The sequence below is a fragment of the Carassius auratus genome, chromosome 48, assembly GCF_003368295.1.
Source record: "Carassius auratus strain Wakin chromosome 48, ASM336829v1, whole genome shotgun sequence".
In the NCBI taxonomy this organism is placed as follows: Eukaryota; Metazoa; Chordata; class Actinopteri; order Cypriniformes; family Cyprinidae; genus Carassius; species Carassius auratus.
The window spans coordinates 6,775,160-6,794,833 of record NC_039290.1 but is presented as its reverse complement, the minus strand read 5'-3'; the positions used below and the strand labels follow the sequence as shown (position 1 = coordinate 6,794,833).

Here is a 19,674-nt window from a genome sequence, read left to right as displayed (position 1 = left end):
TGCTACTGTGCTGGTTTATAAGATTTATAGGAACAGGTTACTGACATCAGTCCAAAATAAAATAAAATAATATAAAATATTAAAAAAAATAAAAATAAAAAAAAAGTTAAATAAAAAAAAATAAAATAAATATAAATTAAAAAATAAATAAATAAATAAATAAATAAAATAAAAAATAAAATAAAATCTGCCGACCCTGGATAAGTGGGTAAGAGAACAGAATAAAATAAAAAATAAAATGAACCATCTATCCACAATGACCCCTGAATAAGTGGTTTGAAGAATGGATAGATGAAAAAAATTAATAAAATAAAATAAAATAAATGTTGACGGTGTGTTCTGGATAACTGGCTTGGAGAATAGAATAGAATAGAATAGAATAGAATAATCTGTCTAACTGTAACCCAGTTTTCAGAATGGACAGATGGATATGAAATAATAATAATAATAAAAAAGTACATACTAAATATACTGTAAACATACTAAATATACTGCTTAACATCCCTTTTTGTGTACCACAGAAGAAAGAAAACCATGACACAAAGGTGAATGATGACAGACTTTTCATTTTTGGGTGAACCATCCCTGCAACGGTGGACAAACTGCAATGCATGTTCATTACAAAGAGATTACAAGTCACACGCTTGTAAATCCCAGAGTTATTCAAATCAGACTTACAAAGAGATTTGTTTCTTCCTCTTTTATATGTCCTCTTCATTTAGTGAATGAAATCCTCAAAAGAATAACGAAGAGGAGTCTGTTTTGAAATGTGTGAAATGCAGATGTCCTCTGCTGAACCTCCGCTGAGGACTCGACTCTGTATCATCCAGAAAACACACATGTGCTCAAGGACACAGAGAGAGTCGGCGATTCAGCAGACGCACGTGGAACCAGAATGCCTCTTACACAACAGCCATCTCTGACTTCATCACTGACAAGCATTAAAATGATATGCCTCTACAGATAAAAAGAGCTGTTTGTTGTAGCACCAGGTCAAAGAATCGCACGATCCAGCTCACCAAGACTTTTAACCAAACACAAGCATTGGAGAAGATCCAGAAAACATCAGTCGCAGTCTGGAGATAAGAGTTTCTACAGACGGTCCAAATGCCTTCCCAATTCACTTTTATGACATGAAAGTAGGTGCAAATTCAGACATACGAACACCTACTGTATTAAATGTGAATGGAAATTTGGCTTCATTGAGTGTATTCAGAGTACACTTTCTTGAAGTCATTCACAAACTGGAAAACCCATCTGAAAAGTTCTTGGGAGTCTTGATCCAAAGGCTCTCCGAATTTTATCTGTGGAAGAAAAGTGGCACTGTTTATTCATATATCGCTTTATAAAATAAAAAATAGCTTCTTTGCTTGGAAAATATTTGTTACATTTCTAGTGTGAACACTGATATTGTCACATTTGTTCCTAAATTCCTAAATAATAAAGAGTAGCATTTAGCTTTAACATAAAAATTAAATACATTATATATATATATATATATTATTTATTTGCTGTCTACAAACAGTAGTGGCCAAAAAAGTAACACATACACAGTAGTTGAAAAAAAAAGCAACTGTTCAAAAACAAAACAAATTTTACAAATAAAACAGTGTTACAGTATTACTTACTGTCAAAAGTAACTGCGTTACAGTAACGTGTTACTGCCCAACACTGGACAACACCCTTAGAAAAAAGGGTTCATTTGGGGTTCTATGTAAAACCATTGGGTTCGCGAACCAACTTTGAACTCCCAAACTGACTCAAATGATTTGCCAACCCGCTCCGAACTCCCGAACTGATTCAAATGATTCGCGTACCCGCTCCGAACTCCCGAACTGATTCAAATGATTCACCCCCCGAACTCCCGAAATGACTCAAATGATTCGCGATCCCCAAACTGACTCAAATGATTCGCGAACCCGCTACGAACTCCCGAAATGACTCAATTGATTCGCGCTGCGAACTCCCGAACTGACTCAAATTATTCATGCTCCGAACTCCCAAACTGACTCAAATGATTCGCTAACCCGCTTTGAACTCCCGAACTGACTCAAATGATTCGCGAATCCGCTCCGAACTCCCAAATTGACTCAAATGATTCGCGATCCCCAAACTGACTCATATGATTCGCGAACCCGCTACGAACTCCCGAAACGACTCAAATGATTCGCGCTGCGAACTCCCGACTGCATTTTTAGTTACTTTGCAAATATTGGTTGAAAATGTGAGTTTTTTTGACCAACTAATGCAGTGATCCACTGTCCAATGACCTTCATACCTGTAGACACCAGAAATGGCAGATTTATAAACCGTAATGTTGAAGTTAAAAGAAATAGACTATAATGAACAAAAAAATAAATAAAAACTGTTTTATTTCCAATCACTCTCAGTTTTTTTCTTTATCTGAGCTCTGTTCTCCCCATTATTTCTGGCTCAACAGCCCCAAGTTGCTGATTGCTGTATTTTTGCCCAAGGCTGAAAGTTTGGGCTGTAATTGTGAAACTGAAGTGATTCTCTTCCTGTCAAGCTCACAATAGGCCGAACGTTCACAATGAACTACTCGCAGTCTTTATGGATGGTCTTGAAGAAGAAAATTGGGACAGTTGGGAAATACATTACACATTACAAACAGAGGAAAAGGACTCTTCTAAAGAATTAGTTTTTCATTATTAGGAAAGCTGTGTATTTTTTGGCCACTTATTCAGTTCAGCTGGACTTTTATCACAAAAAGCTCTCTCTCAGAAATAAGTAGAAAAATGTTTATATATATATATATATATATATATATATATATATATATATATATATATATATATATATATATATATATATATATATATTTAAAATACAGTATTTATAAAAATATTTTGAAATATGTTTTACAATAAAAAAAAAAGTTAAATATATTTCAAAATTTATTTATTTTTGTCATCTGTTGCACACCAGAATTTTCATCATAATTTGTCCAGTCTTCAGTGTCCCGTGATCTTGAGAAATCATTCTGATCTGCTGATCTGCTGATTTTACATTTCTTATTATTATCAAAGTCGAAAGCAGTTGTGCTGCATAATATTTGTGTGGAAACCGTGATAGATCTTATTATTTATTAAATTTTTTCTTTGATGAAAAGAGAGTCCAAAAGAACATAATTTATTTGAAATAGAAACTAAATCACTTTTGATCAATTAATGCATTCTTGCTAAATAAGGAAATATGAATTTCTTTCAAAAGCAACTGACCCTAAACTTTTAAAAGTTAGTGTATATCACAATTATTAGAAATTCTAGCCTGAGGCGTCAAATATACAGAATTTCAGGATTAACTTACATTTACCCAGAAGGCCATAAGATGACAAAATTAGCAAACCGTTTATTTTTCTTCATAGAGCTGGAAGGAATGTTTCTATACATTGTTTCTGTATGTTGTGTATTATTATTTTTGTTTTGTTTTGTTTTATAAAAATCTCTAAATGTAAATATTTAATACATTGAAAATTATAAATATTTTATAGTAAAAAAAAAAATTCTTTCTTTAATAATAATTTCTAATAATAATAATAATAATAATAATAATAATAATAATAATTTGATGTCTACTAACTCTGGTTTTCAGTAGCCAAAACAAATAACAAATATTGTTAAAAAAAATAAAAATAAACGAAAGAAAACAAATATTCAACAACAAAACCTTATTATTATTATTATTTCATGTTTCGTTTCTTGTTGCTTTGCTATCTTCTGTGCTCATAACATATTTATTGTCATAAACAAACCATGGACATCTTAAAGAGCTGTTATCATTAGCAGTGTTTCAATTACTTTGTTGATTACTTACACCAAAAGGTAATGCATTACTGTTAAAAGTAACTTTTTAGTAACTTTTTTAAAGAACTTTCTTCCCATTAATGCGCTTTTATGCATTATGGTCTATACAACACAAAGTCCAATTATTCAGAATCAATTTCGAAGAAAAATACATACATACATATACATATATATATATATATATATATATATATAGATAGATAGATAGATAGATAGATAGATAGATAGATAGATAGATAGATAGATAGATAGATAGAGAACCAGCTTTGAACTCCAAAACTGACTCAATTGATTCGCGAACCCGCTACGAACTCCCGAACTGATCCAAATGATTCGCGATCACGCTCCGAACTCCCGAACTGACTCAAATGATTCATGTTCCCGCTACGAACTCCTGAACTGACTCAATTGATTTGCGAACCCGCTACGAACTCCCGAACTGTTTCAAATGATTCGCGATCCCCAAACTGACTCAAATGATTCGGGAACCCTCTCCGAACTCCCAAACTGACTCAAATGATTCGCGAACCCACTACGAACTCCCGAACTGATTCAAATGATTCGCGATCCCGACCCGAACTCCCGAACTGACTCAAATGATTCGCGATCCAGCTACGAACTCCTGAACTGACTCAATTGATTCGCGAACCCGCTACGAACTCCCGAACTGATTCAAATGATTCGCGATCCCCAAACTGACTCAAATGATTCGCGAACCCTCTCCGAACTCCCAAACTGACTCAAATGATTCGCGATCCCCAAACTGACTCAAATGATTCGCGATCCCGCTCCGAGCTCCCGAAATGATTAAAATGATTCACGCTCCGCATCTCAGCCATTTCAGCAGACCTTAAAACTGAAACTGTTGATGCTGCACTTTACACTTTGGAAAATTTATACATATATATTTTTAAATATGAGCAGGCCTAGAAGCTGGGAATGGTAATGCTGCACTGTAATCATAGTTATTTATTTATATTTTCATTATATTTTATTATATGATATTTGAGACTGCGAGTATTTTATTTAGTGGAGAACTTTGCAGCAGTATTTTATTTCTTATTCTTTTTATATTTTATATATATTTTATTAAAAAGCATTATATACAAATTGTTAAAAAAAGTTTATAGTAATAAACAACCTGCAGTTTAATGTTTGCATTTATTTCCCTTACTGTACCAAAAATGAGCCGAACCGTGACTTTAAAACTGAGGTACGTACCGAACCGTGATTTTGCGTACCGTTACACCCCTATATATATATATATATATATATATATATATATATATATATATATACATATATAAATTCTGCTTAAAAATGAAATCTATGTTATCATGCTAAGGAGCTGACTGAAAGCCGGCGACTCCACCGTAGAGACAGGCTGCATGTTTTCAACAATGTTTCACCTGTATGAGAAAAACATACAGAGAATCACTTAAGACACTTTGCTGTAGACCCATTCCTCATAATAATATTCATTAAAACTGTATGTTAACACGTAGGAGCTTGCTGCATGAATCCGTGAGTAGGCTACAGTTTACAAATCCATGGGAACGGATTGCGAAAGTGTGCGCGCAGATTATGAATTCGCTAATAACGCATTACTGCCCAACACCGATCATAAATCAATCTCAAAGCAGCATCCTGTCCCTCAGACGGGAAAAAAAAACACCTTGATGAATGGGTGGGCAGAAATATATCCCCCTCTTCCACCTCAGTCCACCTGGCACAGATAAGCAGAGAAAGGCCAATCTCCAGATAGTCGGAGATCCCGGCCCATCCATCTCCCAAAGCAACACAACAGAAGATATTGAAATGATAACTCAAAGATTACCAATATGTCAGTGTAGAGCTTCCTCATCTCCTCACACCTCTTCATCAGCTCAGTGAAATCAGCCTCATGCTTCTCAATGGTCGTCTAGAGCCGCAGAAAAAGGAAGAGGTGTTATGGCTGCGCTTTCTCCTTCTTTTCCCATTTTTGGAGAAGTAGCACTGGAATTCTTAGCGCTATCAGCCTCTGAGGCTTTTGATTTATCCCTATTTCTCTCCATCCAGACTGCATCACACAAGGTTTAATACAGTGAAAACGTGTATCACAAAAGCAGCTTTCAAGGACCTGTGCTTTACAAGAGCTAGATTAACTTCCTTTCTCTGTGGAGTCGTTCAAGAATAATGCAGTGCAGAGATTCTTTTAGAGAACAGCCTGGCCGGTCAGAATAATGAAAATGAGTAAGGACAGAGGCTGTCGAGCTCCAAACTGAGTAAAAAACAGCATAAAAGCATCATAATGGGACATCATGTGACTTGCTATTCTTCTGAAGTCATATGATAGCTTTGTGTGAGGAAAAGACCAATATTATTCACTCAGAGAAGTAGCTTTGCAGTCTGACTGATTCTTCAATGAATCAAAGAAACACTGAACTGGTCACAGTTTATTTACAGCTTGCTTGAAGAGAAGACTAAAATTAAAATTGCAATGACTTAGAGTATATCACGCAATATTTTTTATTTTTTTTCGTGATACTTTTATGGTGCTTTTGCATTGTTTTTGAAAACAAAATAAAAATAAAAAAAAAACTTCAGTCCCCATTTATTGTTTTTGACATATATATAATTCGAAATGTTTCATGAAAGAAACTACTCCAATCACAATAATCAAAAGACATGGCACTATTATCCATGTTTTCTTTCAAAAAGATTGACATTTGGATCATTATTCACTGAGGGAATTAGCTGTGTCCAAGTTGAGCCATTCCTTTGAATCTTTTAATCCAGTTCACACAGTGAATCTGATTGATTCTGGAGTTCAGCTCATTGAATCAATGAAATGGTCACAGGTTTAGTTCACCAAAAGATGAAAATTATGTCATTAATGTAAAATATCTTAAACTGTGTTCCGAAGATAAACGGAGGTCTTACGGCTTTGGAACAACATGAGTGCGAGTTATTAATGACATAGTTTTCCTTTTTGGGTGAACTAACCCTTTAACAGCTCGCTTGAAAATGAGAAAATCAACAACTAATGACCTAACTTGCAAAGATGTTGAAAATATCACACAATACATTTCTAGTTGCTTTAATGATACTTTTTTGGTGCTTTTGAAAATAAAAAAAATCTTCAGTTCCACTTGATTGTTGTTGACTATTAATAAAACAGATTAAATCTCGTTAATATTCCATTAATACCAATGTTTTCTTTCTAATTCATAATGAATTCAAGTAAATTGATTATTTGATGTAATACAGCAGAGATAATTGGTTATATTTGTTAATTACCTTTAAGTCTTTGAAGAATTTGGGGTGCTGATTGACTTCGTTTTTTCTTTTACTGTATGTTTTCTTGTACTGGATGATCTTCTGAAATTCATTCTTCACTACTAAATAACGACAAAGGGGAAAAAAATATGTGATCAATCACATTTATGGACCCTCTGCACTCTTAATGCATTAATGCACACACAAAGCCAAGCAGCAACAGGTTTGAATGTAATGCTCAGCTGATTAAAAAGTTATAAACTGTAAGAATTGCTCGAATAAAGCAGTGAAATTGTGATATTCTGTAATCAGATGTGCTCAGTCAAGCATCCCTTTCTGCAACACTGACATCTACAAACAAGTTTGGTGCAAGTTTATTTTGCATCACAAAATACATCCGCGTCCACGTACCGTCCACCTCTGCTGTCAGACCTTTAACCGAAGCTGCAGGAAAACCACAGAAACATACAATCAGAAGGCATTCAATCAAATGAGCCCAAAAAACATCTAGCACATCTTCCCTTGCAGTTTTGATTAAAGTACCTCCAGGAACAGTCTCAAATTCTGCAAGCTCCAGGAAAAAGGTGGCCAAACGTGGTTCTCGCAACATGATCTGCTCCACAAGGGCATGCAGCAAGGTGAAATTCTGACTGTTCCCGCGCAGCTGAGAAAGCTGGGAAAAGGAGGGAAAAATAATGAATGTGTTTGTGAATGAATTTTTTTTTCCATGCACCTGCTCTTGAGATAAGATGATAGATGTACTCTGTTAAAAAACCTTTCCAGACAGCATTTTAAGGCACTGTAGACACTTATTTTGATTTAGCCAAAATTCCACAATTGCATTGTGACAACCTTGATGAAAAAAATAAATTTAAGATGGCAGATGAGGTGACAGACATTACTACAAATAAATACCATGCAATTTTCCATTCAATACCAAAATAATTTAAATAAAAATTAAATAGTTAAACAAACACGTATGAAATTATATGATAATACGTAACTGGTTCATAAAAAAAATATTTTATTTAATAAATAAATTAAATACACACTTACTGTACAAACAAACATAGATGCAAACAATTATAAAATAACTGCTTAAAATAAATAGATAGACCGACAGACAGATAGATAGTAAACAAATAAGTATTTTTATTGTTGCTTCAAACAAAACGTTAAAATGAACTTACATAAAATAAAATATACAAAAAATATTTTATTTCAGCTAGTTGACAAGGCAACATTTCCAATTTGTTATTTAGTTTAAAAATTATAAAAACTAAAACTGAAATAAAACTGTATAAAAAATATATAGACAAACTAAAAATAACAAACACACCCCCCCCCCACACACACACACAAGGATTAAGTTAAACTTTTTGGTTCAATAACAGTTCAGATGCTTCCTTAGAAGGCAGCTGTCTATGTAGGCATGCAGTTGGGAACAATTAGGATGAGGTCCGGGAACCACTGCTCTTTTATCCCCACTGAAATATCCCATCTGACCGGAGGTAAACAGATATTTATCTTGGGTGTGTGTTTGTGAGAGTTTATGCATGCTCATGCACGTATCTTTGAATACCAATACCTTGTCCAAGGCCAGAGAAAGAGCGAGGTTTGACAATTTAACACCCACATGTTTATTACCATCAGCTAAAATTGGAAGAAAATAACGTCCTTGTACCCAAGCCCACCTCTGTTGTCCACACATGGAAAACCGGTTAACATCTGACTTAAACAAGCCTTGACTTCTCAGGTTCTGCTCTCTGATTAACCACAACGTAAATATTGTTGAGCGCCGCAGCATCAGGTGATTGCTTTTTACTGAAGATTGAGAATTTGTACAGTAGGCTATAGAGTGATAATCTTGATCATGAAGAATAAATATAGTTGCTAATTCAAAAAAGGTTTCACACTTATCCAGCAATAACATGAACAGCCCAAGCACTTAAAATTAATTAAGTGATACGTGCAAAACACAATTGCTCCTATCTAAAACTGCATCTTTTTAAAGCGAGAAAATGTAAAGCAAGTACTCATGCCACAGAAACTAGCATGCATGTTTAAGAGCGACTGTTTCAACTGCTCTCCATGTAAAGAGGTCCACAGAGAACAAGAGCGGAGATCTGTCAGGCACTCTAGACCTATTCTTTATGGTAATGCATGTAGACATGAGGCCACTGCAACAATTTCAGCAGCCGCTAATTTAAAACTCAGAGGGGGCTCTGTTTTTAGGTTGTGTTGTTTACAATTTTAAACCTGAACCCATTCTACAAAACTAAAAGATGACCAGAAGGAATCAAATAAACTGATTGTTCAAAGCATAGGCTTAGTTCAGACAGAATTTGTGGTATTAAACGTAAATTTGCCCTTTAAAAAAAATGTATGAATGTGTTTTATAATGTCTATTTTTTCTACATTGTATATTTGGTGGCTCCTCTTACATGACTACGCAATAAATAAATACATAAATAAATAAATAAATCCATACACCTGTTCCCAAAGATTGGGGTCTGTAAGATTTTTTTAAATTACTTTTATTCAGCAAGGACACATTAAACGGATAAAAAAAAAGTGACAGTGGATATTTTTCATTGCTACTATTGCAACAAAATATTGTATTTTTACTGTAATTTCAAAATGTGCAAACATTTTTATTAATCGAATAATCCTGGAATATAAACTGCATCATGATTTCCACCAAAACATTAAGTAACTGTTTTCAACATTGATAAGAATCAAAAAAAATTTCTTGAGCAGCAAATCAACAGAATGATGCAGCATCATGTGACACTGAGGACTTTCAACTTTGATCACAGAAATAAATTACACTTAAAAAAATATTCAAATAGAAAACTGTTATTTGAAATTGTAATAATAATGTTTTTACTGCATTTTTGGATAAATTAAATTCAACCTTATTGAGCAGAAAAGAGTTCTTTCAAAAACATTTAAAAGTCTTACTTACTCCAAACTTTTGAAATGTAGTGCATGAAAAATTTATTTTATTGCATTTATTTATTTATTCATGTGATGATAAAAAGAGCACTGGGATATATAAGAAACATAAAACAAAAGTTCTCTTTCAGTCAGTCACTACGAGAATTGGGATCTTGCTTCGAGAGACCAATCTATTTCTAGTTTAACTAAACGAGCCAAGGGACACTGGCATGTGATGATTGAATCCAGCTGCCGCTGATCACAGTGTGAGCATAAAAAGGCAGCAGGTGCAACTCATACCAGGTTTGCTCTTCTGAGCCGAGGGAACACATTGTATTGTTCCTGCCTACTCTACTGAAAGAAAACTGAATGAGAGCTCTTCATGACGGTGGTATGGCACTTCAGCGGTGGTGATTTCCTCTGTCGAGTGGGTTGCACACATCAGGCTGCACTTCCCCATTTGTGTTGCAGGCAGCCATCTCCTCTGTGCGCTTCAGCATTCATGTGTATGTCTTTTTAAAGACAACTTTGCATCTCCCAAACTCGTCACTGCATCCTGCTACAAACAATGTATTAACCGTGCATTTCTGGATGCAGACGGGTGATGGTCACAATCGCTGCCTCACGTGTCTGGGTTACTGGCTCGGCTCCTCCGCAAAAACCTGGTATGAGTTGCACCTGTTAATTTTTATGCTCATGCTTTGATCGGCGGCAGCTGGATGCAATCATTGCAAGACAATGTCCATTGGCTTGTTTTAGTATACACACAAAGTAGATTGGTCTCACAAAGTGTTGTCTCCATTCTCTCCTTCAGAGAACAAGGGTTACATATGTAACCAAGACATTATTTATATAGTTTTGCAGTGATCATACAAACATATTTGACCATAAAATGCTACAATTCACCATTCAGAATCAATTAATCCAGAATGTTGTCTCAAGTTTGCTTTTAAACATTGACATAAGTTCAAATGTTAATATATAATTAAGACTAAATGTGCAAAAGTCTTAAAATTTCATAATGCGGTAACAAAATATGAAATTTTAAAATGGCTTTTTTTTTTTTTTTTTTAAGTGTCATGGTGAATATGCGAGGCCAGGGTGTTTCATTAATCGTAAGTTTAAATTCATCTCTCTAAAATAAGCATGCCATTATGTTCTATGTCATATTTCCATGGAGGAAGTGCAGGGGTGGTGCACTCAGATCCTCATTAGCAAAGGAGGAAGTCATTCAGTTTATGGTGCAAGTGCCCTTAAATGTAGTCACTGAGGAACTGGGTTTCAAGCATCCAGGCCACAAAAATCAATACAAATTACCAGCATGTCACTAGTGACTAAGCAATTGGGTCACTGCAGCAAGAGTTTGTAGAGTCGAACAACAAAGAGAAACTCGCTGTGTGGCACATCTGATTTGTGTAGTGGATGCAGTTTTACAAACATGAAAAACTATATGGCATACATTACATTATGACACGCCACAAGTTGCCATTCCATGCATCAAAATAGAGTGCAACAACGGGGTTCTGGAAGTAAAAACTGATTTCTAACAAAACATTTTGCAGTTGTTAAGCAATGATATATGCTGCTTTCAATTTCTGTAAACACAACCAAAAAAAAAAAAAAAGAGCAGCAACCACCCAATCCAATTGTGAATAATAATGCAATTGAGTCAGTGTCACTACAAACTCTTATTTATATGAGAATATTTTTGACTAAATGTACAATATATTGTATTTTGTCCTTAGGAAATACTATCTCTTAAAAAATATTAATAAAATAATCTAAATAATCAATGTAATATTACGAGAAAAGGAAAAAAAATTTGAGTGCTTCAGAATATAAAATGTAATAAATTAAGTAACCAACATTTATAAATCTCTTCACTGTCACTTTTGATATGTTTAATGAATACATTTGTTTTGAACGAAAGTATTCATTACTTGCATTAAACCTGCATTATTTTGCAAAATCACATCCTACATTGTTAGATAAATCCTCAATGTTGATACCAAGACTGACCAAAAGAACAAAAAAAAACAAAAAAAACAAAAAACAACTGGTTCAGAAATGAGAACCGGTGAAAGAAGAAAGAGAAATAAACCCAGCAGATGTTTGTCCTGTATGCCAATAAGAAGTTTTATTATCCCTGGCTCTCCTTGACATCCCTCACAGGTCATTTGCTGGCGGTTGCGGGTCTTACCTTAGTTAAGGATGAGAGGCGAAATCCCTTGGCCCTGTCCTTGCCTGCGTTCTGGTTGAGGTAATTGCCCACGGCCAGAAGGTACTCCAGCACGCTGACAAATGAGTCACAAGCCCACAGCTGCTGGCACATGCGGATCTTCTGGATAATCAGCTGAAAGACAAACACAGAGGCCAGAACATGTCATCTCCAACTAATCGAACAGCAAACTTTTTCCTGCCTCTCACTTAACAGCCATCGGCATTTAAGTTCCTGTTGACACAGACCATACCTGTCAAGTACATATCAGAGCCTACACAGGAAGTGTTTTTATTTATTATTTCAAGCTGGAAAGAAAGTTAAACCTGATGATTGGTAGCCATCAGGTTAAGGGTTCTTGCTGGAGTAACAAGTACCAGGAACAATCAACGACTACCATCCGTCAACAAGACACTTATTACAAGAGTTCTTAAGAACCCATGCTAAATCAAAACACTGGAACAGAATGGTATATGACTAAGGTTAACCGAAAACAACCCCAGTGAACTACAGCGGATGATTACTTGACACAACTTCAAGTCAACGTGAAATCAAAATTGACCCTATTTACTTCCTTAATGCACGTTCCTGGTGTTCTTGTGCATGCTGCCTTTCTAATCGTTTATCAAAATATAATGGTTGTTCAGCCTCTGAAGCTATTTATTTCTATTTCAGCATCGTTTTAGGCTATGTTGTAAGTAATGCTGCTTTTCTAAAAGCTAGTTAATGCAGTAAATTAATGCTGGTTAATAAAATAAAAGCTAACGTGATAGAAATAATAATAGTCATTAACATTATTTCAAATAGAAAATGCTATGTGATAAATAAATAAACGCTTTAAAAAAATATTTACCTATTAAAAAGTACAATCAAAATAGCATTTGAATGCAATAAATAGTTGATAAAAGAAATTGCATTAATACCAGATGCATAATATTTACACCAAGGCATTTGTCTATGATGTAAAGCGTTAGAGATTTAGTCTGATAAGTTGCATTTGTGATCAACAAACTCACAGTGATGCCGACTGAATGTGTAATATTCCCAGAACCACACTGGATTACTACCAATTAAATTCACCAAATTAAATACACCATTTTCATTCAGGCAGTCTGATTAACATTCCTATATTAATACCTCAAGAAACACGTTTATGCTACTCTTGGGGAAAAGCCCTTGTGATTTAGCCAAGATAAACAGGTAAGGCTGAAAGGTGCTAGCATTAATTGCCTAAGATGTTTGCGTTATTAGTTATTTAACAACCACTTTAGCTGAGCCCCTGAGTAAAGAGCAACAGCGAAGAAAACAACCAAAGGAAAAGCTAGATTTTACATCTACGAAACCAACCATAAGACCATATGCCCATCTTTTTCCATCGCAACCTTCCCATTTGCTCACAGACTCAATCCATTTCCTTTCAGCCCTCTGCTTGATTTCTACCTGATTCACAACCTTAACCACTAATTTGACCAAAGCTATCTATGCTAATCAAGTCCCAATTGGCAGAAACTTCAGCTACGCTTCTTTCCAACACCCCACATGAGTGATCTTCTTGCATTTTTACTCAAACTCCTGCGTTTCGCTCCTCACGTGAGCTCTTGGAGCATTGCACGCTGTCTGTTTGCTAAAAGCTCACAATGCCACAAAGAGTTAGCATTCCTCAGAAAGCTCTAAGACAAAACAACAACACACCTAAAGAGCTCTTCGATATTCCCCGTTCTAAGCCAGAACAATTTTCCACCCTAGCACCCAGCCTGTCAGATGGTGGGTAAATCCGCCTTAATGTTACAGGTATAAAAAGTCAACCATGTCAGAAAATCCCATGGATTTAATGGTGACAGTAGAAACAGTTGTTTGGGAAGTCAATGGAGGATATTTCTACAGGGCCCAAACTGAGTCACTGTATAAAATTTTCAGACAGAAAAAGCATTGATCTTAAAGGCCTAGTTCAGCCAGAAACGATCATTACTCCTCCTCAAGTCGTTCTAGACCTGTATTCCTGTATTTCATTCTTCTGTGGAACACAAAGCTAGGTGCAAACAACAACAAAATTGAAATCCATTGACTTTCATTATTTGGACATTTTTCAGATTTCATTTACATGTTCTTGTTCCACTTTTTGGGATTTTGCAAAACAAATAAATGCCTAGATGTGCCTAAAGGCTGATTTATACTTATGCATTGGACATACGCTGTAGCCTATGTGTAGACATACTCCCTGAAGTGCACCTCTCCAAAAATCTAACAGGGCATCATTTCTATGCGGACCACAAGCACTGTGATTGGTCTGCTAGAACGTCTCACTCCACATGTATTTGAGTTTTGTGTGCACTTATTTATCCAATAAGAAAACATGTGCATAAACCATGATGGTAGCACATTTACTGAATATATTTTGCAATGTGAATCAAAATGTTGCAATGGGACAGCGTAACTGACTGAACTCATTGCACAGCATCTGAAATGTTGTTTTGGTCATTCTGAAATGTCAAAGTGGTTCAGTATAATTACACTACTGCATTCCCAAACAGCAGGCATCCACCTCCGAAAGCATGATAACATGAGCGCATTTATTGCATTTTGCCTGCAAGAAAGACTCAAAAGGCTTCTCCTACTGCAGCGAAGTACTACTTAGGGATATTTGGCACCAGTTTACCAAGTTAATTCACAACATTTTATTTGCAAATGTTTTATGCAATATAAAAGATTTTGTGCATATAAGTTGTGCAAAATTCATTGGATTCAATGGAAACAGCAAAATGTTCAAACTTGTGTGAATTATTCATTTATCCACCCTCATGTCATTCAAAACCTTTATGTTGAACACAAATTACTACACCATTACTACACAGTTTTGGTTCCCATTGACTTCCATTGTATTGACAAAAAATACTTTTCCTTTAACATTATGTTCCTTTAAAGTGAACATGAAATCAAAATAGACCCAATTTATTTGCTGCAAACACGTTCATCATTCCAATAATCACTAACTTGCTCTACCTTTGAAATGACTTTGCTTTTGAGCTGACAAAGACCATAAATAATTGACATTATTTTCTAATTAATTAAATAAATAAATACCTATTTGGAAATCACTTGACATTATTTATCTAAAACGTAATTATTTTAGACTTCTGTTGTAAATTATCTAAAATCTTTCCAATACTAATGGAGTAATTTAATTCCAGTTAACATTAATCAAATAAAGGTTACCAGAAAAACAGCAAATAGTGGAATATTTGGTAAAAGAAGGAAGTGTTACCATGACATTATCTTGTAAATTTTTACATATACTGATAATGATACTAATGATAAATAAATTAACACTTGTTAGGAAATGTATTAGGTATAAACATGAATTAATGAACAATATTACATACAGTATATGAACCTATTACAAATTAATCTAAATTAATAAATGCTCTAAAAATAAGTTTGTTCATTGTTAGTTCATGAAATTTAAGGCGCTGGCTAGGTTAAGAAATTAAAATGTTACATAACGAAAGTAAAACAAAAAAGTTTGATGCTGCCTTTCAAACTCATTAAACAGCATTACATGTGCCCCGTCAGAATATTTAGTTCAACATTTAGTCAAAGGGCTCATGTATATTTTAATAAAGAGATCAGACATGGTGATGCCATCAAAAACCCATTCTGTTTAGACAGATTTAATATGCATGGAAAATGGGAGCATAAATAAATAAAAGTAGCTGAGGATGTCAAACCAAATCCTATATGCATGTGCATTTTCAGGGTTTCTGCAGGTTTTATGAAGGTTACATTTAGACTTTTTATATTAAGATCACTTTAATATTAAGTGAAGAAAAAGAGAACACAAAACGTCATGTTTGGAAGTGCCGAAGGAGTTGCATTAACAGTATTCAAAGTTAGAAAATACAACTTCCAACATATCTTTTTAATTGTATTTTTTAATTAATAAAAAAAATGCTTAATTAGAATATGGAAATAACTTGGTAACACTTTACAATAAAAGTCATTAGTTAACTACTTTAGTTAAGATGAACTAAGCATGAACAATACTTCTACAGCATTAAATAATCTTAGTTAATTTTAATTTCAACATTTACTAATGCATTGATAAAATGAAAAATTGTGCTTGTTAAAATTAGTTAATGCACTGTGAATTAACATGAACTAACAATGAACAACTGTATTTTCATTAACTAACATTAACAAATACTGTAATAAATGTATGATTCATATCCGTTAATTTTAGTATTAACTAATGGGACCTTATTGTAACGTGTGATCAATCACTTTTACTCTACCATTCTGTTCAGTATTTTAGTCTTATTTTCCAGCACAAATGACTAAAGATTCTTAAATCAAAATAAACTGAGAAACAAAATGACAGAAGCATTATGATACATAAGGTAAAAAAAAAAACATTTAATTCAAATAGAAAACTATTTTCATGCCCCACTGACATATATTTGTTATTGTTTTAAGCATATACTCGTTTCTTAAAAAATAACTTCAAAATGTCATTTTACAGAAAACCAGAATTCATTAATTTTAAATCTCAAGTAAATGCATCTTGATTTAAGGATGTTTACATATTTGAACTGAAAAACAAGAGATGAAAACTAAGGAATATGAATACTAAGGAAGCCATACGTTTAAGAATGTACGATTTTCTGCTCCTACTTAAGACCGTTAAAGGCATTGATTTGTAGAAGTCTGAATTTAGACTGTTTAAGACCTGCTGAAACCCTGATTCTCACTACTGACACAAAAGTATGAGCGATTCAGATGGCAGTCACTTCTGGCATCTTTGACGGCAGTCAGTGACACGGCCGAGCACAGCAAGATGGACAGAACAGCAAAATCTGCTAAAATAGCTGTCAATTCCCTGAGGTGAAGTCATGAGCCCTTACTGACACCCGAATGCTGAGTCAAGCCGATTCTGACCTCCACACTTAGTGGCTTAAACTTGCGGCCGGTATATAATCATCTGTTCACACAGAAAAGCTTGTGAAGATCTATGTCACGTCTTTGCATCCCATTTCAGAGCCCAGAGAGAATGCAACATCAGAATGAAATGTATTCAGTGGTGCAGAACAGAAGAGCAAGACGGCTATAGAGAGACTAACTTTTGATGCACTGAAAGTACAAGAGGGATTTAAACTTTTTTTTTTTTTTACTCACAGGTAGAAAAAGCCTTCAGAGTGCTCTTTGGGCTACATCTCCTGCCCACCACTAACTCTCTCTAACTAATAAATGACTTGAAGGAAATTTGCCATTAGAAACTCACTCGAAGTGCTGATTCGTTGCGAACAGAACCTCTGTGTATTAATGCAGGGCTCTTTTTTTCCACCTCAAGTCCATTTCATTGATTTTTTTTTTTTCCTGAGCGCCTGCTGTCTGCCAAGATTGTCGTTTGCATTAGTAAATGAGCTTTTTATTCTTTCTCTTAGTTTTTTCAGCTGTGTGCCTCGGGAGCCACCTGTGCGAAGCTTACTGATTTACTCTAGGCGTACTGTGAGACTTGAGTTCACATGAAATTGTTTTCCCACAAACAAACTTTCATTTGCTTCTTCTGTCAATCATAATCATCAGAGCTGTGCGATGCTTACTGTGAAATAAAATGCCAGCACACAGACAAACATGCAAATTAATACACACTCACAAGCACACTGCTTATTGTAACTTAAAAGTAATAATGAATGCATCCAAAAGAGCCTCTCTTTCTGAAATAAATGCATTTTCTGAATGTGCCCTATCAGTAAGCGATTCAGCAGAGTTCAGTGGAAAAGAGACGGGGAAAGCAAGAGAAACAGAAGCAGGCTGACACAAACATGACTGACAGGTGCATATGAGGTGTTTGTAATGCGAGTCTGACCGGCGTGAGGTCCTCCATACAGATGGGCAGCTCTCGCATCGTGAGCAGCAGGTCCAGACGGGCGCTGAGGTTCGGGATGTTGCACATCTGAGGAAGAGGTGATGTATCATAAAACAGCATGGGCAATGTCAAGATATGCAGCTATACACATGCTCAGATCATATGCATGTAAAACAGAACATGTGCAGGTCATATTGCACACCAAAATCTAAAGCAAAACACATTTATTTATTTATTTACAGCATTTATTAATCACTCATTTTCACTAAGATATTAGATTTCAGAAGATATTCGGTAAACTTTCATGAAAATAATGCAAAAAAAAATCTGAAAATCTGACTCGTGACATGTTTTGTGAGATTCAGTGATATACATATTCAACAGTTTCCCAGATATCGGCTGAAACACAATTACGATGTATCCCCTCAGGTTACATACAAGCATATATATATATTTCAAGGTAAGACATTCATATTTCACATGTTTTATGCATTCCGTATCTCACATATTAAGTGACCACCGCTGCTGGAAGCTGTCTCAGTAAGAAATCATTATGCAAGGCTCATTATCCAGGAATAATGTTTGAAAAAATAAGATCTCTTGTAAAAATCTGATCCTCAACCCTTTAGGATTGACTGGCACTGTGATTAATGAATCACAAACACCATATCCACGATTTGTTCAAATTAAAGATTCCTCTCAAACACAAGACAGCAACTGCTGAATTCTCTTATTAAAAATCCCTTCATCAAGTCGTGTGCTTGTCTGCATTGTGAATATGAAGGTTAAGAATTCAAAGCAACAGCTGCCAAATTAAATCCCCCCATGGATTTTGCACATAATGAGGATCAGAAGAATTGGATGCACTTAGACTTATGAAACTATGGCTGTCACACATCGAGATGGCACAGAATCTATAGGTTATATATAATGTGAACTAACATACATTAGAGATTTATATGATATGATGGTTATGGTTCCCAAATCACAAAATATTATGGACGCTTTTAGAAAATGCAGAGTAATGCTCTTTTAATGTTGACAACAATGTCCAGATGAATATCATAAATCATATAATCTTAAATATATATAATTAAAATATTAAATATATTCGAACAGAACATAGAAATGATTTAATCCTTGATATAATGCGATAATGCAAAAACAAAATATTATTGTACAACTTTAGGCTTTTCATTATAACACTTTTTTGCAATCAAATACATTTAGAAAATTATACATAATCTAATCAAAGTTGCATGAATTCTGAAAGGTATCTGCGGAGAGATGCAATCAAAAAACTTGAATTCAAATCATTAACAGCACATCGTGTGATTATCACGTCTGCTTGTTATCAGCTCTGTTATTTCACTGATTAAGTGTGATGGCAGATTTACCTCCATCATGTACTGGTCCACCACATGCAGTTCACTCGGCTCTCCTTTATGTGATTTATACATCTCGATGTCATCTGGAGTGGGCACGTATCTGATGAAGAGCACAACAAATGTAAACAGGGCAAAGCACTGAAATGCCTGCCCTAATTTAGTTCTACATCGGGCCAAACTCTC

The 19,674-nt window shown here is 34.8% G+C and overlaps 1 protein-coding gene across 1 annotated transcript in view; it reads right to left on the bottom strand.

The window, feature by feature from the left end:
• Positions 1-431: 431 nt before the first annotated feature.
• Positions 432-19,674, bottom strand: part of LOC113065301 (formin-H-like) — a 34,507-nt gene continuing 15,264 nt past the window's right edge. The window contains exons 10-17 of the mRNA XM_026236536.1: positions 19,501-19,591; positions 18,104-18,190; positions 12,223-12,375; positions 7,626-7,755; positions 7,494-7,526; positions 7,104-7,204; positions 5,662-5,745; positions 432-1,304 (exon numbers count right to left, since the gene is read on the bottom strand). Of these exons, the coding sequence (XP_026092321.1) occupies positions 1,200-1,304; positions 5,662-5,745; positions 7,104-7,204; positions 7,494-7,526; positions 7,626-7,755; positions 12,223-12,375; positions 18,104-18,190; positions 19,501-19,591 (784 nt within the window). The 3' untranslated portion in view covers positions 432-1,199. The remainder of the gene's footprint in view (positions 1,305-5,661; positions 5,746-7,103; positions 7,205-7,493; positions 7,527-7,625; positions 7,756-12,222; positions 12,376-18,103; positions 18,191-19,500; positions 19,592-19,674) is intronic.